This window comes from Uloborus diversus, chromosome 9 (assembly GCF_026930045.1).
Source record: "Uloborus diversus isolate 005 chromosome 9, Udiv.v.3.1, whole genome shotgun sequence".
Classification (NCBI taxonomy): Eukaryota; Metazoa; Arthropoda; class Arachnida; order Araneae; family Uloboridae; genus Uloborus; species Uloborus diversus.
The window spans coordinates 60,744,198-60,767,674 of NC_072739.1; the positions used below are offsets into that span (position 1 = coordinate 60,744,198).

The window sequence follows — 23,477 nt, forward strand, 5'->3', positions numbered from 1 at the left end:
TTTTAAATTGTTTTTAAAAATATTTAAAAGAACAGTATTCTTATATATTATTTCTGTAGCCTGTTTTTGGTTTCTACGCCAGATTTTTCTCAATTCTTGATCGATTTCTTTGATTTACGCCTTATTTTAAAGCTTATGGTGCTGGCTACTGACGAAAAATAGACCCACGGTCTAAAATATGTTTTTTTCAGCCGAAAAACCTGTTTTAAAGAACCAGAATGAGGTTTTCGGTTAAACTTATAACTTTAATTTGCGCTATGACCGACAGAGCTGAATAGCTTGATCGGCAGAGCGTTCTCTTCATAACCAGGAGAGTGCGTGTTCGGGCCCACGTCCGGACAATCTGCAACAAAAAAATTAGAGAAATATCGCGCATTACATGAACACTTACTTAAGTGAATAACAACTATGAAAAAATAGAATAATTGAGAAGGAACCGCTCCTTGCTGATATGAAAACTTGAAGTGACTTTGCTAAATTACTTCTGAATTGTACGTTTTTTTTTTCTTTTTAAGCTTCTGGTAAGAAAATTAAAGTATAATGTAAGCGAAAATATAAGTAACAAGTTTAAGATTACAGACAACAATGGAATTGTTTTTTGTTCATAAAAAATAATGAATCGTATATTGAAGTAAAGATTCTTCTAATGAGTTTTGGAGTCTTTGTACAAATAAAAAAAAAAAAAACCTCAATTTGAAGGGTAAACTAATTTTTTTTCTTCTTTTTGTAAAAAACAAATAGCCTATCACATTTCTACTGCATTCGAATGGCTACGTTAAAAAAAGAGCTTATATTTCAAATTATTTTGTATTTTAACCGTGCTGTTAAATGAACACGTGCTGCCATCTATGTTATAACTCTTCAAGAAGCCTGCAGAATCAAATTGTAAAAATTTTGCAAAAATTAAAACATTTCTCTTTAATATCTAATCTTATATATTATTCCCCTCTCATATATTATTCCCCTCTTAAAACTTGTCAGGCTGACTAATGACGAAAAATAGACTTACGGTCGAAAAATTAAGTTTTTGGAAACGCGTCTTGCTGTTTCAAAAATTTGATGCAGCTTGAAGTTCTTATGCATATTTTTTTTTAAAAGCAAAGTTCTAATACAATTTTCCAATTTTTTTCGTCGCTTTTGGCAAATAATAATAATAATAATAATAATAGCCTATGCGTGCGCGCGCGTGTGTGTGTGTGTGTGTGTGTGTGTTTGTATTTTAATAAAGCTTAAAAGCACTGAATTTTGTTGTTCGGTTAAATTGATAAGTTTTTTTTGGTAGAGCGTTCGGCTATAAACTATCTGAACTTCGAGCAAGCTTGGGTTATCAGACAAAATCTGTAATATTAATGTAAATATCAAATTTAAATTAATATTACGCATTATATGCACTCATAACATACACACGTAATAAAATAAATGCAGTGAGAATGCTACTTGGTGTTTCGACTCCTTTATGCAGGCTACAGTTATCATTCGGATAAGTTGACTGTTAATCGAAGGGTGATCTTCCTTTTTTTTTAAAGTTTTAACTACATCCCGACCACTCAGCATAATGTAAGCATAAAAAAATATTAGATTTACCTCAAGGAAATCCTTTTTCTGCAGAAAAAACATTTTCATTGTATGCTGAAATGTAGATGTTTCTAATAGCAGTGTTCGACCTTTTGTACAAATGAAAAAATACTACGCCAAATTAAAACTACGAGTTTCACCCAGTAAACCTTTTTTTTTTTTTATTCGCGCGAATACGATATAAAACATTAAAATTATTATCAACTTCATTAGCAAGAAATCATTTTCTACTCCTCTGCTTTCTGCTGAAAAAAAAGAAACATTTTGTCTACGTTCGAAAAATTACACTTAAAAAAACGGACTCAATTCAATTGGTTTCGGTTTTGAATTTTAAGTGTTCGATTAAAAAAGAAACATGTGCGGGCATTTAAGCCGTAACGGTTAAAGAAACCTTCTATGTAAATTAGTTCAATATTCAAAGATAAAAACACTTATTTTCAATCTAATTTATTACTTTTCTAGAATGTTTATTTCAATCGATACGTGAGATATTCGTCATTCTTTAATCAAATTCCATGCATTACGAAAAATTTTAAATCGTATCATGCTGGTTAATGACAAAATATAGAAGCATGATCTTAGTATTATTATTTTTTCTGGCAAAAAGCTTTTTTGCTGTTCTTTACTACGCATTCCTTCAATGAATAGCTTTCGAAAAGGAAGGCGCAATTGCTAGGTTTGTTGGGGTGTCGGGCTGTTAATCAGAATGGCTCCAATTTGAATCCGTGCCAATAAATATCTCTTTAATGTTTCTTTTTTTCCTGTCAGATGCTCACATGGGCAGCACTGTATTCGCCACAACCTGTTTTTTTCACATGCACAATTATTGCTCTTTCACGAGTCACTACTCAGCCACTTTTAATGATATTTATGTTTGCATTGAAAATATGTACGACCAAAAGGTGAGCGATGATCAAATTATCACAACGTTGTATTTAACGAGGTTTTGTTACTGATGTCTTTAAATTACATGTCTTCTCTTCTGCGCTTACTTTTTTTCATTTCTTCTTCATAATGTTCTTTCTTTGAAATTTTTAAAGAGCGAAATGCCTTATGAAACGATTCGAAGCACAGTGCGGAGTTCCGCACGGGTCGACTAGTGATACATTATTTCATCAAAAAATTTCAAACTACCAAGTCCTAATACTACTATGCACCCTCACACAAAAACACCTTCACCGTCCTGATTAACTGGTCCAACTGAGTTCTTAAGATTAAGTTCTTAATTCTTTCTTCTATTTACAATTACACAACAATTTAACAAAAATGTTGAATTTATTTTTATCTGTAAGTAAGACGTAATTCCAAAACGTTTTGAGCTTATTTATCATTGATTTTACGACGAAAAGCGAAAGCTTTCTGTTTTTCGTACGGCCAAGAAAATTTCTGCGGGAGAGGTCCCATTAAATCCAGCTAATCAGAGAACTTGGCGAACAATTTTAGGTGAAAATTAAATGTAAAAATTTTCATTTAACTCTGCAGAAACTTTTACAGTACTAAAATGTGTATTTTTTATAATTTTTTTAACTGTAAATCTCCGATCACGCCTTGTCAACTTTGCCGGTTGATTTTTTCTTACCTTGTTTTCGGTCCGATTCTTTCCTTCAAAGCATTTTATCAATCATTTTACTATAGAATGAAATAAATTAACTAATTTAGAGATATTTCAAACCAATTTACCTTTACTGTGAGGAAAAAATTCAAATTTCGAATGGTGTTTGTGTTTTTTTACGAATAGCAATCATTTTAAAGTAATAAGCACAATATTAAAGAATAAATACACAAAAAAATTAAAGACAAATGACTTTTAAGGGTCAACACAATGCCAAAATAATAAAAAAAACGACATATGATAATTTTAATCATGAATTTATTTGAAAATATTTGAGTGTACGATGACTTTTGTGGCGTATTATTCCTCTGTCTCTTCGTTTTCTGACCCATTTCAAACAGAAGATCCGTCATTATTTTGAAAAAACTACAGGGTTTTACTTAGAATGACATAGGAATGATGTGAAAAAATATTGGACTTCATATTCGAATTCAGTTTCGCGTTATTTTGGTTTTACTAAAAATTTTCAAAGTGTACACTTTTGGGAGCCACTGTATGTACCAATAGAAATAAATGCTATTTCCCAACATGCATTTCATCGAACAAAAACTTTTCTCATACATTAATAAAAAAGAGCAAAGCGATTGAAAATGCGATATTTAAACCGGAAAACATCCAAAATCAATAACTATTTCAGCCAAAAAAACGCTTAGTTACTCAAATTTCGATGTATGAAAACTTGAAATTTCTCAACAGAACATCCCAAACATGAACAATACAAAAATGCCATACATTAATTTGCTATCTAGACATGCTTTCAAAATACCTATTATATTTTACATAAAATAACACCTTCATATTTTTATATAATGCTAGAGTCAACTTATTTTCAGTAATTCAGTACCTAAAGGAGGCACGTTTATAGAATATGACTAAATAATTCGTGGCATCGATAAGAATTCCCTTTTAGAATAAAATAACCGTACTATTTTTATAAAATTAATTTACATACAGTAAAAATAAAGTTAAAAACTACAACAAACCCTCACGATTTTCTAAAAACAAAGAATTTCGGAAGTGAGAGTTTTTTTTTTTTAATTAAAAAAAAAGAACTTACCTTTTTATGGTATAAACCCTCACACTCAGTTTGATACAACACAACATATGACAATGGCACTTTACAGATACACACCAAGTTGGAGTTTACGTTTAATTAACGTTCAAGTTTGAAGAAACTGGCATTTTCTAATATTTATTCATCAAAACACAACTACTGAATTTAAACTAATACAAAATAAGCTTTCCTGTAAGGTATATTGCACGAAAAAACACGAATCTCTCCTGCATGAAACCAATAACAAGTAAACAAGTTTGAACAGAATAGATTGCCTTCGGGTTGCCAAACACATGTTAGTTTCGCCACGGATGCCATGCTTAAAAAATTATCGCCTCATCGGCCAGAAAAATATTTCAATTTTGTGCAAAAAATCGGATGTAGCCAAATGGAGGGATATATCACATCTGTACCCGAATGATTAATGAAATTTAAGCGTATTTTTGTCCCGCACGTGACGGTGGAATGGCCCAGTGTCAATCACGTTTGTATTTCAGAGCACGGTATAACAGAGCCTTTATAAACTGAATCTAACTAGGGTAAAATTTGCAATATACCAGTACACTGCAGTTTCGACCTTGTGATAGACACATCGATCTGAAATACCTCTGTCGGTATATTGCATGTAGTTCTGTCTTAGGAGCCATTTATTAAATACGTAAGGAACATTTTGGTATTTTTGCCTCCCCCTCCCCCATGTAAGGGTAAGTAAGATTTTTCACCCCCCTCCCTATCTTACGTAAGATTCCATTTCGATTGTCAAAATGAAATAACAAATCTTACATCGCTGGAATCGTTATTAAAATCACTACTATTAAGTTTTTTTTTTTTTTTTATAAAAACCTTTTCGTGTAAAGAAATTTATATCACGATGTTTGTTCGGGGTAAACTCTGAAACTACTGAACCGATTTTTATCCAATTTCATACGTATCTGTAATTTGGTCCAACTTAAAAGATAGGATGGTTTTGATATTTTTTTTATTGCAAATAAAATGTTTATTATACATTAATAATGTGTATTGATTGTTTGGTTCTGTAAATTCTTACTAGATGGTGCTGTAAGTTAATTCATCCTCAAAAATTTTATTCTTAAGTTAATTAAAATTTACAAATGATACTATATTACGGATATTGATGGTTATCAACAATATCACCGTAGAAAGGAGGAGGCCACACATTTCAATCTAAATGTCAAATTCTACTAATCAAGTTGAAGTTGATAAGCAGCGGGTAGTTCCATACTCACCACTGCTTTTAAAAACGCATGAAGCTCATATAAATGTCGAGTTTTGCAGTTCCGCGAAATCAATTAAATACTTTGTGAAATACGTTATTAAAAGGTCCTTATTAGGTCGTATTTGAAGTAAGAGATATGGACAAAATTGCCAAAATAACGCGATGAGTGGACATAAAAACAGCAACGAAGCTATCTAGCTTCCCCATATACGAAAGAAACCCTTCTGTACAGTATCTTGCAGTACATCTTGAAAACGGTCAACAAGTATATTTTACTGAAGATATTTTCTACGAAGAGCACTTGAACCACCAAAAACGACCCTGATTTTTTTTTCTTTTTTTTTTTTTAACATTGTCAAAAACCTAATGTGCTTGACCTGATTCTACGAAATAAAATTATTTACCAATGTTTCACGCTATTTTACATGCATTGTAAATAATTCCGAAATGTCACTGATTATTTCCGTGGAACATGTTGGGATTTTACAGGTCCTCAACAATTTTATTTGGAAATCCAGTATTTGCTTCAAAAAGTTTCCTTAATTGCTACAATCGTCATAAATGCGGACTTCTCACTTTTTGCGAAAAACATTTTTAATTTCCAGTTTAAAGATTAACTAAGCGTATTTATTAAGTCATCGATTACGTTCAGTCTGCATTGATTAAGCTCTCAATGAGAGTGAATGAGCCTCTGGATTCCGTAGCTTAGCAGGAATCGCAGACGAATTAGACTCATGATACTTGTTTGCAGCATTAGTGTTACAGCTTTCTTTTAAAAGTAGAGAGGTGTCAAGCTTTGTATTCAACTTGCTTAAGCTTTTTCTGAAGGTCCAGCGACACGACTGGCTTTTAGCCTGGGATAGTACCGAATTCTTCAAAGATTCCAGGATAATTTCGGGAAGGTTAATTGAATTGTAGTGTTGAACTGACTTCATTACCGTCGTCGTGGTCCGTCCAGATTGACATGACTCCCAATGGGAGGAAGTGAGTCTCTGAATTCCGTAACTTTCCATGAGTAACAAGCAAGTAGAATTCTTTGTGCGTGCTTGAAAGTCCTTCTTAGCAGTGGCTATGGTTGCGATAATGCTTTTAGTACTTTCTTCATGAGTCAAAAAATGTGCCAAGCTATTATTTTTAATCTTACTTCGGTTCTCTCTAAAGATTTCAGAGAAATGATCGTCTCGAATCAAAGAGGTTTCTAGATTCTTCAGAAAGACTTCAGGATAATTTTAGGAAGGTTTCTGACTTTTACTTGGATACGTTCCTATTTTTTTGCAAGATATGTTACTGGCAGAAATTGGGCGTATCCGCTGCCCATTAGGACGTTTCTTAATTGTTTTTACAGTGTTGAATAAAATCAAAAAAATAATGGAAGCCACACAAACAAAGAACACAACATTCATCAATCTCGGGCACAATAAAAAAATTAAAGCCAAGACATGGGGACCAAAACTCCATCCAAAACAAAACTGTGCATCCAAAACAAAGTGAATGTGGTTTTTACATTTTTTTTTCGATAAATATTCTCGAAAAGAGGGGAATATTTGTGGACCGTTAATTGTCGAGTGTTTAGCACACAATCATTGGGAGTTGCATTTTCTAATGCATTTTTTGCATAACGAGAAACAGTATTCGTCAACTGTTTAAGATAATTTTCCCGACATAATATTCAACACAATCATCATCTGTGGGGATCTATATAAATTTTATGCTTGAAGATGTACTCCATAGAGTTAAGCAAACACACCGATGTTCAAATCTAGATTTTACACCAAAGATGTATGATGAAGCTTTAGTGTTGATTGAAGATTTATGCATTTCAATTTCAAATTTGTTGTTTAGTCATGGTATGTTATCATCTGATCGATTGGTCACCGACTTAGTTGACACTGATTTGCAACGAGAAAAAACAGTGCAATGACGCTGTCTTAGCTACAATTATTGTGAATAATGAGCCATTACTGACAGCTGAAAAAAATCATAATCAGATTGTGCTGACCGTTGATGCTGAACAAGGCAATTGTCAATGAAAACAAAGTCGTAAGCATTCCAACTGAATTTTTAAATTCTCTGGATATACCAGGAATGCCACTAGACGATTTCCGGTTGAAAATTCATTCACCGATTATTCTGTTTCACAGTTTAAATTTCAACAATTTTGACGAAAAAGTTTAAAAGAGAAATTTTTGTGTTGCCGCGTAAAGCCATCAATAGCGTCATAATTTTCAAACACATTTGGAAGGCTTCAATTTCCGATTTGTTTAGCTTTTGAAAAGACCATAAATATTTAAATACGTAATTGAAGATTACAGTAAGCCCATAACAAAAGCTTTTAAAGCAATAATAACAGTAACTTATTTGTTTCTGTCGTAGGATTATGCCATCAATTATTGGATTAAGAACGGAGCTCCCAGGAACAAGATTATTCTAGGCATGGGTCTTTATGGAAGATCCTTTACTCTCGCCGACCAATCAAAAACCGGTATTGGAAGTCCAACAACTGGACCAGGAAGAGCAGGACCAATGACCAAGGAACCCGGAATGCTCGGATACAATGAAGTAAGTTTTAAAGTGTACTTGAATAAATTTATCAAGTATTTTAGCGATATTTGCTTTCAAATCAGATTGAGTGCACTGTTAAAACTGCAGGTTGCATACAGCACCTTTTAGAGTGAAACGTTGTAGCAACAGCGGCGTTCCCTTAAGGGTGCCATTTGGCTCTTTATGGTACCCAATATCATCCTTGAAGGTGATATTTAATTCCGTATGGTACCTCTAAGGATGCTATTTTGAATCCCTCTGGTACCATTAAGTATGCCATAGGTGGCAAAATAGCACCCTTATGGAGGTACCTCTAGTGCTAGAACGTTTCACCGTTTGACTCTAAAAGGTGTCATTTGGCTCCCTCTGGTACTATTAAGGATGCCATAGGTTGCAAAATGGCACTCTTAAGGATGTACCTCTAGTGCTACAACGTTTTATCCTAAAAGATGCTACATTCAACCCGCAGTTTTAACAATGCATTTGAGGTTAGAGAAAATTTGGTATGCAACTTTTTTGAGAAGACTTTCAGAAAGATAATTGTTAACGACATTTTTTTAAATTTTCTGAATATGTATTTAATTTAGTTTAACAGTGGAACTCTTTTATTTTATTACGTAGATATGCTTAGATGTGAAGAATAACGGTTGGACGGAAGTTTTTGCTCCCACAATTGAAGCCCCATATGCATATCAAGGCAACCAGTGGGTAGGATACGATAATAAGAAGAGCATTGAAATCAAGGTATGTCATTTTATTAAAAAAATAATTTACCCAAAGTGCAAATAGTTTTTTACAGAAACGAAACTGTAATTGTGCTTATGGTTTTTCATATTGTAAGAGAAACAAAGAAATGACATAAACAAAGCTCAATGTCATTGTATTTTGTTTAGTAAAGAATCATGTTACTGTGGTTATGAGAAAAAAGCACAGAGTTACTGCAGCATTATTAGTTTGAATGTAATAAGCACGAATGTTATCATCCTTAAATGGCTTAGTCAATGCGGTTGCCAAAAATTTAGGAAAATAATCTACAACGAAATTGGCGTGTATTGAAGATAATCGACACAACACAACAATGTTTGGCCATATTTTTACTGAATAGTTAAAGCGAATAATAAAACGATTGTATGTGTACAATTGCATATAGTCTTTTGTTTGTTGTTGTAGTTATTAATCCCTGGTGGTATAGCTTAGCTACACAATCTCCATAAAACCAGAATTCTCTTAAAAGTCCAGGAAAAAAATTGGGTCTGTTAAAATCTCAAGAACTGTGAAATTTAAGCACTTGAGTTTTTCACTAGGATAGGCCTGTTTGGCCCTCCACCAATGACACTGCAGAAACTGTTTATTGATTTACCGTTACTGTTGGACTGTCGCGTCATCTTTTCACATCAGGGATCTGATATCCTGTTTCGTCTTCAATAAGGACTAACAGCAATTATTTATTAAACAAAACATCTACATAATTTGAAATTTAAGTGATCTTTTCTTGCTACATCTTAGCGTTGCTTCGTTAACGAACAAAACATTAGAACACCATTTAAAAAAAATTGTTTTTGCTTCCAAATGGAAAACACTAATTGCGAGCAAGAAGTTCGCTATCTATCACCCAAAACGAATTTATTACATAAAAGTTATTTCTGAAACATATGCTATTTTAGTATTTGCGCAGTAGGGTTATTTTCTTGTTAGTTCAACTTAATCTATGGTCACCTCCCTAAAATGTTTAAGTGATGATGAATAGCAGACATAAAGAAAATTATTTTTCAAAATCGTTAAAATTAAGGACCAAACCAGCATTTTATTGCTCAAATTTCCAGAAATATTGCATACAGATATTTCGAGGTTAAATCACTCGAACTACACGCACTCCGTTGCTCATACCTTTATTCACTGGAAAAGGGGAATCCTTTAACCTCGAAAAAAGTGTCTGAAACCTTGTAGTTTGTACCATAAAATGATGCTGAAAATTTTGTTTTGCACAGAGGTAAATATATATCTTGCCTGTCACATTCCAGCTAATTTCAAACCTTGTTTCTTAATGCATGTTTAGTAACTTAGCAAAAACTCTTGTTCTCTAAGTCATTCATAATTTTTCTCTTTCCAGGTGGACTATGCCATCAAGAACCAGCTTGGTGGTGGTATGGTCTGGTCTTTAGAAACCGACGATTTCAGGGGTAAATGTTTCGGGGAGAAATATCCTCTTCTTTCCACCATTTTCAAAAAGCTGAATGGTGACGTCGTACGTCCACCCCCTGAAGGTACCACCAAGGGTCCTCAGCCAACAGTGGATCCAGGCATTGGCTTCAGATGTACCTCAGAAGGATACTTCCCCGATCCGAGTAATTGCGAGATCTTCTACTTTTGCGCCAAAGTTGGCAGCGAATTCGCCAAGCATACTTATCATTGCGGCGAAGGCTCTGGTTTTGATCCGAATACATCTACATGTAATTTTAAGGATCAAGTACCTAACTGCAAGTAAAGAAGTAGATTGTTGGAATAAAGAGATTAAAATCTGTTAAGCATTTTATATTTTATTTATGCTTTTGTGGATGACAGTTAACATTTAAACAACCAAAACATTTAAGAAATAGCATTCTAATGAGGAAAAAAAACACTTGTTTGCATCGAAACCTATAGTTGGGGGAAACCTAACCTGGCTGCATTGTGAAGGGATATGCTGTTTCTAACCACAACATTTCAGCTCTGCCAGGTCAGGTTTGCCCCAACTAAAGAGGCTCAAATGAGGCCTTACATAGAGTAAAGCTTTCAACTGCAAATCGTTAAAAAGACAAATGTTGCGATAGAATAAACTTAAATAGATATGATGGTTAGAATAAATATAAAAACTAGCATATTTTTGATACTGTTTTACTCTGAATAAAAGTTGAGTGTTTAGCTGTTTTATTAATTTGAAAACAATCATTTTTATTGCTAGTGCAAATAATTATCAAAGCTCAAAAACAATTTTAGAAAAGTGGTTTTAGGTTTTTTTTTTAAATTGTTTTTTATTAAAATTTCAAAATGTCCCTTGAAATCACAACGGATGCTCCTCAAATTGTTTCTCCTAGGTTGGCAACTCTGTATTCATATAATATGATGAATGCACATTTTCTAGAAATCAAGATTAACAGTTAATTTACTAGTTTCTGCTGATAATCTGTAGTACAGTTAGAATGAATAACCACTGAAATATGGAATAGATTTCAATGATTTTCAAAATACTACAAATAGGAATGAAAATGACTTTTTAAATTATTCTCAAGTTTTTTTCAATAATGTTTAGTGATACATTACTGTTTTTCGTCTTCCGAATAGGACTGTATCCGAATAATTAGCATTATTCCCACGCTTGATTGCGGGAAAAAAGATAAGAGCTCCCATTTCTCTAAATGCTTTGTTTGATTTCATTCATCATACATGCTTCAAACTTCAATGAGTGATGTTCTCATTAATTTTTCTGAGGGTATGCTCCCAGTAATCAGTTATGCACTGCACAATATGTGTATGCGATCATATACATAATATTAAAGTCAGAACAAACAACGTAAGTAGAAGCACAAATTTGTAAATTACAGCAGACACGTGTTTCGGCGTTACAAGGAACGCCTTTTTCAATGCAAAAAATAATGAGCTTATGAAGCTTGAGGGTATACGCTATTTGTCTAAAAAAATTTTGAGAGTATACGGCGTATATGGAGTATGACCAATGGGAACACCACTGAGTATAACATTTAATAAACAGCATCCTTTTAAATTACAATAACTGGTAAAACATCAATTTCTTTCATACAGAAATACATGTATAATAAATGCGATGACAATGGATACAGAAGGAATTCGATTGACTGAGTTTTTTAAACCGAGACTTTTAAGCTAACAAAACATTAACAATAATAATAAATAAAAATTAGTTTGAATTTTGAGATCTTGAATTCAAATCATGTTTTTCACAATCACGAATTGCGATAGGACCCTTTTGGTTGGGTTTCTTGTTTCTGCTAATTGTTTTTATCGCAACCATAATTTGAATTCAAGACGTCAAAATTCAAATGAATGTCAAGGGCTGGATGCTGTGTGTTGTGTGCTAGATACTGATTTCGAGTAAAAAGGATTGTGTAAAGTTGAGAAGGTCGTTTATTAATTCGATTCCGAAGCACATGGAGGCTACCGCCCAGAGGAAGGAACATGCTCGCGGAGGCCCGTGGACCAGAGGACATGCACGCCACCACTGAGGAGGAGGGGCGTGCTCGTGGAGGTCCATGCACCAGAGGAGTTTGCTTTAAAACAATGGAAAAAATAAAATCAGTGGACATCAACTACTTTCAAGTGAAGACAATAAGCAATCGTGATTACTCAAAAAAAAAAAAAAAAAGACAATAACAATTAAAGACCTCTGCCCAAAAAGGGGATAACTCCACTTTTTTCTGGTTTTGCGTTTTATATTTAATAAAAAAATATATTTTCTTTAAATTTGTACGAGAAAAAGACATCTCCAAATAATATTCCGTCAGATACGAAAGATAAGGAGCAGTAACAGGTTACGGTTCAAGAAAAAATTAATACATCAGCATCATTATCAATTTTTTGAATTATTTTGCAAGTTAAGTATTATTTAACGCGAAATTTGTATTGTTTTCTAAATAGAACCAAACAATATTTGTATTTTATTGAAGAACTTTTTTTTTAAATATGTATTTGGAGCAACAACGGGACAGTTCGAATACATGACAAATAAAAGCAATATTATAGCTAATTAATTAAAATGTGATTGACATTGGCGCCAACTTAGAGCCAACTTAAAATTGGTTTTTTTTATTCGTGAAAGTTTTTAAAAAGTGGAGCTGTCCCCTTCTTTGCAGAGAGATTTTCAAGTAAAAATCTAGATTTTAAAATTGACTAGTAGAACTCAAATCGAAGGAAACAATAACTTACTGAAAATACCATAAATTGCCTTCAATCTTCGAGTTGAAACGAACCAATGCTTCAGTTATTCGTCTGGTCAGTGCTAATTCTATATTAGCTACCAGTTTGTTTGGCATTCTTGAATTCCTTAAGAGGTTTTCCACCTCCAGCTCAGTCGCTTCCTATGCCGGGCTGATGAGTGCTAATAAGCACGAAACTGCAGTCCTTGGCTGGAATGACTGAGCTGGCGGTGTATTTGCAATAATAACTGTCTGAAATACATGTATTTAAAATACAAAAATAAATCCAAAAATCAGACAAATGTTTAAAATGATGTGAAACATCCCACAGACATACCTAATTCATCTATTTATTCAGACAATTTTGTTTACAATACTTTCTATTTTAATTCTGCAAAGAATGAATGGATCAACAAGTAGATCCGTACTAAGGAAAACATTATAAATTCTATTAAATTTACTAAAAATCAGAAAACTACCGTAAAATGAGCTTAGTTGCATTGACCGCTGAAGTTTAACTGATTTGACCTCCCAACACTAATCCCTCCACTCCGTCCTCTCTCAAAATTTAAAAATTTATTAAGCAGTTAACGTTTTTATTTATTTAGATAATGCTTCTAAGCATAACGAAATATAGTTCAAAAGGACTGAAAACTTCAAAAGCTCTAACCATGAATCAACTGAAATTAGTATTTTATTTTTGTAAATCTGAAAAAAAAAAAAAAAAAAAGCGACGACACAATACTGTATTTTCAAAATAAAACAGAAAATTGTAGTTATTAGATATAAGCATCTTCTGACGTGATGCTGCGAAACCTTCCCGAGTAAGTTCGAACAAATGATCTGTCATCTACAGACCATGAATCTGTGGATTTTAGTGACATTCTGGGATGGACATTTTTCTGGAATTCTCCAGGATAGTTGGAATTGCCTGCTGGATGGTACCGCACAACCAAAAAGAGGCGGGGCTCTCCGGGAACTGGGGCCAAGCCCACTCCAATATGAGTGGTGCTCCGCCATATCATCTGAGTGAAATGGAAAGCTCCTGAAAAGAAGGAATGGCGTGAACAGTAAAACTTGAATGAAACAATAGGGGTGATTCTTCAAAATATTAACAATATCATCTCATGGAAAAATAACATAAAAATAGCTGAATCCACTTTTTGTTTTTTGAGAAATCGCAAATTGCTTTTTATCCTTAGTTACTCGACCAAAAATGGATGTTGTTCTATTCACGAAAATTCCGCTATTTTGTTAGAGAAAAACCCATTAAAAAAACCCCCTCAAATCCAGCTCCATAGAGTACAGTCCCTGTATCAGCTTGGATTTCCTAAGCGTCTTCTTTTTTTTAATTATTTATTTATAGTATAACTAATCTCAAGCAAGCAGCACCGACATTCTGAGCGTCTGCAACTGTCAGAATTGTTGCATTCTTCGGCATCTGTCAGAGCTACAGTTTGAAGGAGCGGACACTGAATACTTGACAGCTTAGAGAACTTTGCTCGAAACGACTTGAAATTTCGGGAATATACATATTTTTGAAATGTTTAACAACAAGATGAACAGAAAAAAAAAAATCAGTTTTTTAAAACTGCAAAACCACACCCCCCTCTCCTATACTTTACGAAAGTTCTTAAGTAATTGTAATTTATTCCCACCGCAATAAAGATGCAACCTTTATGAACCAATTTATTCAGTACTAGCACACACACAGTATCCGAATGGCTCTGCTCGCGCTAAAAATTAAATAAAAAAAAACTCTTAGAGCAAGTGTAAATTTCCCTTTCCACTCCGAAATAAAAATAACGATTCTGTTTCGTTAGTTAAGATGTGCACATATAATTTTGTCTAAGCTCCAAACATAGTCCATAAAGCAATTTAAAAAAAATCCTGATATAAAGATTACACCTGTCCGTCAAAATTCTCTCTTTTAAAGAAAATAGTATCTAATTTAAATACGCTTAGAATCATTTTAAATCGCCGTAGAAAACGTTTAAAGTTTAAAAAAATATTATAATAACTTTTAACTCTCCAATCCGAAAGATACTGCCAATAAAAGAAGCAAAGAAATATACATATCACTAAACTTAGATTTATCGTTTCAAAATATTTATAAGCAGAACAAAAAGTAATCAACAAAAATAAACACTGTATATGTACATCGAAAACATGATAATGATCACGTTACTCGCTATCTACCGTTTGCAAGGAGAGTAGGTTTGGACAAACGTAAGACATTGGGCAATGTGACCACTATGAGCAATCCTGATGATTGAATCAGAATCAAGTGAAAATCTCCCAACCCCAAAGAATAAATAATTTTGTTGAAATACTCAATACTTAAAGAACAGAATGAAAATCCATGCCACTCCTGATAAAAAGGTATTTCATTGAAACATCTGTTACAGTTACAACGAATTCAAATTATTACAGAAGAAAAAAATCTTGTCATCAAAATACTCACTCCAGTTGAATCAGCTGAAACTACACATATATTCCTACCAAAAAGAATCACAGATTTTATGATAAAGCGTATTTTATGTATGTAATATTTCTGGAATAAAAAATGGCCCTTTTTCCAATGGTGTCAAAAAGAAAACTGTTCCTTCACTTCTGGAAGAAAACTGTTCCTTTCTGACAATTCCTTCACTTTTTATTGATAGATTTAATGAAGAAAGTAGTGCCTAAATTTCAGCTAAGCCTAAAAGGATAATAAGCAATTCGTATGATTACTAAAACAATGTTTTCGATCATTCTGATGAATTCATTTAACTGTCAATCTTTTCAGCTGAAACTGTATAAGCTAGTTAAAAGGGGCTTTCCCGGAATTTATTTGACCAAAAATAAGTTTATACCTGGGATTGTTGAGTTTTTGTCTGCCTTCATCCTTTATGACTCATAGACATAACGCTCTTTGAGCCGCAGGCGGACCGTATGACTGTAATGCATCATATATAGATGAAATGTATTTTATTTGAAGGGTATTTTTCTTATGTAATGCATCATTATTCAAAATTGAATCATTTGCACAACTATTTTTCCGGAATTGTTCAGAATATTTATTATGTCTATTGATACCAGTGCCCAGATCCTGATTAACGCAAGGTCCGTGGACCCGGGCATCACTATTTTAAGGGTTTCAAAATAGGGTAAGTTTCTTTCTTTCTTCCGTTTTTTGGACACTAGTACACTTTTGAAATGTGCAGATTCACTTGTTAGAGGGGCTGCAAATTATGCCAGACCTGGTCCTGACTTTGACTTGATCATTCCCTGACTATTACAAAGCTATTCCTGAGGTCGATACCGCTTTTTACTTATAGAAAATGTTGGAAACTCAAATTGAAATTCAGGACAGTATGAAGAAGGGAGCGGATATTTAAAATTACCTCTTCTCCATCGGGGCTCTGCAAAGCTGTAATATTTGATCTCGCGGTACCAGTTGAGGGCGATGTCATTTGCTCTCGTGGGTGAAGTACGAAGATCAATTTCGTGCAGGTTTTCCCCGACATCTGCAAAAAAAGGATAACAACAAAGATTATAAAGAGAGTTGTAACATTTCAGTCTGGAAAATGATTAGATTACTGTGAAGTTCTAAATCTTTTAAGTATCGACACTAGCTGGTGACACTAGCCGATATAAACATTCACGTTGACACCGGCGAAAAAATTGAGCGTGAATCACCAGCGAAAGTCAACATTCTCCAATTTCAGTCTTCAACGGTAACACGCATAGATTTTAAAACTCAAAACTATCCTAAAGCTCAAAAATAAATGTAGGGGGAGGAGTGAATACAGTGAGACAGTACAAGAGTCAAGTTTGTACTGTGAACAATGTTACAGACAAAACGCTGCTTTAAAGTTTCAGGTAAGAAAAATAACTATGTCATCATAGTTTGAACCCATCGAAGTAAAATATTTTATCGTGTTATTAATCTTACATTAGTCTGATAAATAACGTTTGTTGTAGCAGTAGTGATGTTGATAATTTTCTTTGTCTGAGAATGGCAACTATTGAGTTAATATTTTGCAATGACGGAATCGTGAGACAGAAACTGACACACCATTATTCGTTGCTTATTGCTCCCATGGCGCATTTATACTTACAGTGGAGATATTATACACTGGTGTGCGAAAATTAAGGATGAAGTCGAAAATTAGCATATCAGCTGAACGAAGAGGCAGAGCGGACAGAAAGACCAATCAGGAGATTAAGTAAGGTGATGTACGGTAGCACATGCGCAGATATCCAGGCAGACGTAATGGGGGAGTGTCTGAGTAATATAAAGCATGTTGTCGGTGTAAGATCAGCATTTCTGGCAAAGAGATTGCACGCCGTATAGCAGTTAAAATCACACCGAGTTGCTGCCTCAGCGAGAAATGGCGAATAATCAATCTATTAGACGACATTTGGATGCTTTTACCCGAGGTCGAATCATATGGAAGTTGGATGAAGGCCGCAGTGTGACAAGTGTGGCTGCAGAGTTCGGAATTGCTCACAGCATCGTTTCACGACTTTGGAGACAATTTCAAACTACAGGAACAGCTATCCGGGGGTTCAGTAGTGGTCGTCCACGAGGAACCACACCCGCAGATGACCGGTATATTGTCTCACAGGCCAGAAGAAACAGGCGGCAGACAGCGGGAGAAATCGCTAGACACACGACACAGGCGACTGGACGACCGATATCGCGTTTTACCGTGGCCAGAAGACTGCACGGTGGTGGTATGTTTGCACGACGCCCTATACGGTGTGTACCTCGAACGCCTGCCCATCGGAGAAGGCGTTCTCTGTGGTGCTGGGAACACCAGAATTGGAGAGACAATGAATGGGGACGAGTACTCTTTACAGATGAGAGCAGATTCAGTCTGAGCAGCGATTCTCATCGCATACTCATCTGGAGAGAGCGGGGAAGCCGCAATCATCCCTCGAACATCATTGAAAGGGACAGGTATGGAGGTCGCGGTGTTCTCGTTTGGGGAGGAATCATGCTTGGTAGTCGTACAAACCTTCACATCTTCGATGCAGGTTCAGTCAACGGGACCCGTTATTGTAACGAGATTCTTCTTCCATATGTGCGTCTTTTTAGAGGCGCTATGGGTCCGCAGTTCCTTTTCATGGACGACAATGCACCATGTCATCGCACAGTAGCTGCCGAACAGCTCTTAGAGAGTGAGGATATTGAACGTATGGATTGGCCGGCACGATCTCCGGATCTCAATCCCATCGAGCATGTATGGGATTTTCTAGGCAGACGCTTGGCAGCTCGTACCTTACCACCAGTAACGATTCGGGAGCTTCGATTGGCGCTGCAAGACGAATGGGTAGCAATGCCTCAACAACTCATTGACACCCTCATTCTCAGCATGGGCAGACGTTGTGAAACCTGCCTAGCAGTCGGGGGAGATCATATCTCCTACTAAAGACCGGATGTTTCTTGCTGAACACCCATCACAGGGATGTTTCGGCCTTCAGTCGCATTGCGCTCCATGCTACTTTTTCAATAAAGCTTCTTTTTATCCCTATAATTTCTCTTTTAGTAAGTGTTGCTTACATTACACATGTCCTTACGTATTGGGGATCTTACGGTATTAAATGTGTTGATTTGGAAAGCTTTTGTACAAAGTTATATTGAAAAAACCGTCTCGTCCTTAATTTTTGCACACCAGTGTACATTTAATTAAATTTAGTTAAAACTAGCCTGTCGATGCAAATGATAATAATATCGATAGGAAAGTCCAGTACCTACAAAATAAGGATGCATAAATGGAAATATGACTTTCATAGCTGTATCCTGTATAATATCACATAAATATTTCCATTTAGTACTTATTTAGAACTTTTTTTTAAACAAAATGTTGTTTCTTTGCAATATGCTAGATGTAATTATATTTTGAAGATTTTCTGAAACATACAAGAAAGAAGCTGGTGTACTGGTGATAGACAAAGGTTGCAGTGAAAGCATTCCATCACTATCAAATACTACATCACAAGATGACACTTTAAACCAATTTACTAATCCGGAATCAAATCATTCTATTTCAATTCCAGATAAGTTCAAGGTTGATGTCATTACTGTCAAGGCAACATGAAATTTACCTTTCCAAAGCTCATACCAAAACCATACGGCAACAATCATTCATATTTTACCAGGCCAATTTAGATTCTTTCAAAGTTTGCTAATTCAAAAAATGTTTTGGGATTAAATCATTAAAAATGAATACTTTTTCGGTTCATTTACATTTCCATCAATTTTTCATCGTTTTCTTGAAATGATCATTTAGGGACCGATGCTCTTTTAACAAATCGCGAACCAGTTATTACTAGGCCTCGCACTATTTCTATGAAAATCACTGATAAAGAGGTTCCATGAAACTCAGAAACACTTGTCTGAAAATATTTTGCTCTTAATTTTGTGGCTTTTCTGGTTTCTCAAGACAAAAAAAATATGGAAATATAAATCAAAATATGAGCTAAGTTTAATAGCTACAAACTTTCATCTCAGTTACTTTTGATACTTTCGCAGTACTCGAGATGTCCCTTGGCGGCAATTGTTTCCGCCCAATGCTGTGCGCTGTCCTCCAACTCCTGCATAACACTAAGAGGTGGGCTGTCATGCAGCTGACGATATTGGTTGTGAGCCACCACCATATCCTTGCGAAACGCTTCTACGTCGAAGGATAATTCCCGCGGAGAAGGCAAGAAGCATGAGTCATTGTCACTGTCTGAAAAACAAAATGAACAATTAAAAGACAAGTGCATACCTGCATCCCAATCACGACACCCGGACACTTTTTCTTTTCACTCCAGGGTGTAGTACCTACCATTATTTGTGGTTTAACCAGTTGAATGGGACCCTGAAGACAGCTTTGATTTTTTGATCCATACCAAAAGCCGAGTAATCCTGGTACAGCACCCCCCAAGGGCATCGTATCACTTAGAGAACTTTGGGACCACGAGCATATTTAACGTCCCACAGTCACCATTAATGAAGGCGGTGGATCTTTGATCGATTAGGATCGAACCCGGGAACCTCCTACGATGCCTTACCCTCCAGTCCTATGCCTTACCGATCAGGCCACCACGACCCGACATCCAAATACTGCGGTTTCATCTTTATTGGGGGTCATCAGCTTGGAATAGTCCAAAAGCCGTCTGGACGTACATGTCCTTTCATTGAAGCTGAGATTACCTTCACACTAGTAAGATAGTAATGGTTAGTTTTCTGACAGCTAGCTACACTGAGCTCACTCATCTCAGCTTCACTGAGAGGATCGCTGCTTCTTGCTGGATGTGGCAAATCCAGGCTGATGCTCCATAATAAGGGTGAAACTGCAGTATCTGTTTGCTGTAAGCGAGCTGCGGGTATAAGCGGGTATAGCTCAGCCTTATTCGTGGCTTGGGGCGATGACAACTCATTACTTAAGTGAAAAAGAACTTTAAAGTGTCTGTACAGAAGATAAGAGGGACTCGAGCTTATAGCTTGACCCCGGATAAGATGAATTTAAATGAAAGAAGGATTCCTTTCACTTAAACAACTCTGGTTTAAGAAATATAGTTGGGTGTTGGTGTTATTCAGAGATTAGAGTAGCTCTGAACCTCTTTCATTTTTATATTTATTTTTAAAAAGCCTCTAGAACGTTAAATTATCCTGCAGTGCTTAATCTTTCCGTTTCTGGACATACAGAACTGAAACAACTTCAGTTCAAAAACTTAAGAAACACTCCCAACGAAAGAAGGATAGAAAAATAAAAGAAAAAAGATTCAAATAAGAAATAGTGAGTGGTCTAAAATGTCCTCACCAATAACATATTGCTGTGGTAACTTAATTCTGGGCAAACGTAGAAATCATTCCTCTTGCCACTTGGGCTCTTCAGAAGAAATAAACTCCCTTAGGTCTCATCTTGTCAGAGCCAGGCAAAAAAAGAGCTTAAGGCCTGCTTGGCTCGCGCACATGTCCGGAACTTGGCGCAATGCCGAAGATCAGCGATTTCTCTCCTAGGAAACCGTGCCTTTATTGAAAAGATAACAACACATGAAAAACACTATCCTGCTAGTAGAGTTGAAATTCTGGAATTCTCCATCAACAGCATTAATACACGCGCCATTTTGCTCTAGTATACCAGAAATATCAGTTTCCTTTCTAATGAATTTCCAATTCGTTAGTTAGAAGCTAGTGCAATGTGATTAATGGTGGAAGTGTCCTGAAGAAGCGGGGCTGGTTTAAAGATGTTCGAACCCTGAATATTTGGAACCCATTTGGTGCCGATTTAAGGTAGGAAGTAAGAATTGCATGGTAAGTAAAAAAGGTTGTATGACTGATAGCATAGCAACCTGAACTCAGAGTGTAAAAGTATTCAAATGTAGTAAATAGTTTTGGGTAAAACTTTCGACCTAAATGTAATGACTATTTTGGCAATAATTTTGTGCAATTATGTTCAATATAATGTGATTTTTACTTCTTATTTACTTGTTTCAGTTATTCTAATCAGCTTCAGTTTTCTATTGTACTGCTTGTACTAACAAATAGGGGGGGGGGACTTGATCACATATGTTGGGGAGAATGACCTCATGTCAATATTCAAAGGGAGGCGCAGAGCCTGAAGGGTGAGAATCCCTGTTGCAAAGGACTAACACGTTTATCTGTATCTTGAATCAAAAGATTTTTCAAGCATCCAAAAGCTACTGAGATAGTATTCCAACCTTTGTTCAATGAAATAAAAATAGATTTTTGCGCAGAGTTGTGATTTTAGTTCATGACACAGAACGGAAGCAAAAACACATTGTGGCAAAGTGTCATGTCACTGTTATGGCATGTCAAGTGTCGTGTCCACACCAAAAAAAAAAAAAAAAGATTTTAAGTAAGTAATAATGATAAAAGGTTAAACAAACTTTTCTCTCCGTTCATGAACGGAGACCTAAAATTAATTATGGATCTAAAATCCATAATTTAGTTTTTGAAGGTTCGCCTCACTCAAAGTGTGTTTATATTTGAAGCAGTGAGAAGCAAAGGGATGTAAGTGGTAAAATTAAAAATTTGGAGACAATCAGTACAGATGGTAGGAGAACCTTTCCTCTGTTTCATGGCAAGAGATGGTACTAGTAGTTCTGGTGGGTGCTGTAGTACAGCATGATTTAGAAAAAAAAATAATGAAAGCCTACCCAAAATCTGAATTTTAAACGCGTTTTACTCGAAACTTTAAAAAATCCACTTACATCCCTTTGTTTCTCATTGCCTCATTTGTTACAATCTTTTTTAGCAGGACCTGATTTGTAATTACTTTTTATAGTATTCCGTAATTATTTTCAAACACTTATTTACTTGCAAATGTTTGTCTTTACATTTACATGTTGGTTTAAATGAACAATAGGGAAAATGTCACTATATTACCTAATTATTTACTTACAAATGTTTTTTTTTTTTTTTACGCTTACATACTGGTTTGAATAATTAACAGCAAAAATGTCACTATTACCTAATTCAACAAACTTGACAATGCTATGATAATTTTTTTTTACACTTAAATTTATGTTTCGGTCGTTAATACAGTAAAACCCAATTGCAACAAATTTCAAGGGGCAATAAATTTTCTTGCTTGTAACTGCAATTTCGTTGTAACTGAATTCAAGCAATGTTCTAGAAACTAAATCGGGAATGACAATTTATTTCCCTGAAACGGATATCTAGTTGTATTGGTACTCGTTGTAACGAGGTTTCACTGTATCACCGAAAACTTCATACATAAATCGTAAAATCTGTAGTAAAAGAGAGTACTTACCGTCGTTTGAATGCATGCTGTAGTTCTGATGAAATAGAACTCGCCATTTCCAAACTTCCGTTTCTCTATTCCAGTGATGTCCGGTGGCATGATTTTTGCATTTCCTTCAGTTTTGCTCTTTTTTTTCTGTTTTTGTTTTGCTTCCTCTGGAGATTATTTTTACACACTACCCAATGAAATAGATTGTATGCTACTTACTGAAGCATCCAGGGCCACCCACAGCCGTGGTGTGCCCCTTGTCAATTTGATCCCCGGACCAACTTTTCCCGCGAAAGTCATAAAACTTATACTACTGCGATTTCGAGCCAACCTCCTAGTTTCCGACTAGGCTGGCGTAGCTTCTCTCCGGTAACATCAATTGCAGAAGTTGATTGATTTATAAATGATACAGGGTCAATGATTAGTTATGTTTTGGGCATCCAGCCAGTTATATGTTTTCTTGTATCGTCAATATCAGATTTGTAATCGATATTCCGGGAACACCTTCAGTAGATCCTTAAAATAGCATCTTTCAAGAACCCCACACCATTTTTTTAAAACATAGGTTTACATTTAGTGTTATGAAAATACTTTTCAGTTACCAATAGTGATTGTTTTTTTCATTTACGTTTCTGAAGGGTTTCTTTCTGAGATTGCTGGCTTTTTTAAAAAATCAGATCGCCTTTTTATTGCTACGAACTCATTCCTTAGCTTTTTTTTTTTGCTTCATATTTGTAAATTTTTGCCTATAATTAAGATGTTTAATATCCTTTGA

At 35.1% G+C, this 23,477-nt stretch overlaps 2 protein-coding genes across 2 annotated transcripts in view; one reads left to right on the forward strand and one right to left on the reverse strand.

The window, feature by feature from the left end:
• The window catches only part of LOC129230257 (acidic mammalian chitinase-like), a 26,676-nt gene extending 16,132 nt beyond the window's left edge, over window positions 1–10,544 (forward strand). The window contains 3 exon segments of the mRNA XM_054864657.1: window positions 7,852–8,037; window positions 8,641–8,763; window positions 10,130–10,544. Coding sequence (XP_054720632.1) covers window positions 7,852–8,037; window positions 8,641–8,763; window positions 10,130–10,504 — 684 coding nt within the window. The 3' untranslated portion in view covers window positions 10,505–10,544.
• Window positions 10,545–13,641: 3,097 nt separating this feature from the next.
• On the reverse strand, window positions 13,642–22,881 carry LOC129230052 (Golgi-associated plant pathogenesis-related protein 1-like). Its single transcript, XM_054864437.1, has 4 exons — window positions 22,724–22,881; window positions 19,454–19,669; window positions 16,334–16,456; window positions 13,642–13,992 (listed from the first exon to the last, which is right to left on the reverse strand). Exons 1-4 carry the CDS (start codon window positions 22,737–22,739, stop codon window positions 13,727–13,729), a joined length of 621 nt encoding a protein of 206 aa, XP_054720412.1. The 5' UTR covers window positions 22,740–22,881; the 3' UTR covers window positions 13,642–13,726.
• Between the last annotated feature and the right edge of the window lie 596 nt (window positions 22,882–23,477).

What these genes read in the sequence shown, in the direction of transcription:
- LOC129230052 (XM_054864437.1), bottom strand. An exon ending in GTACTGCGAAAGTATCAAAA is followed by an intron (nt 16,457 to 19,453) that starts GTAACTGAGATG and finishes CTTTTTTTGCAG; the next exon opens with ATGTCGGGGAAAACCTGCAC. An exon ending in AGAGCCCCGATGGAGAAGAG is followed by an intron (nt 13,993 to 16,333) that starts GTAATTTTAAAT and finishes CCTTCTTTTCAG; the next exon opens with GAGCTTTCCATTTCACTCAG.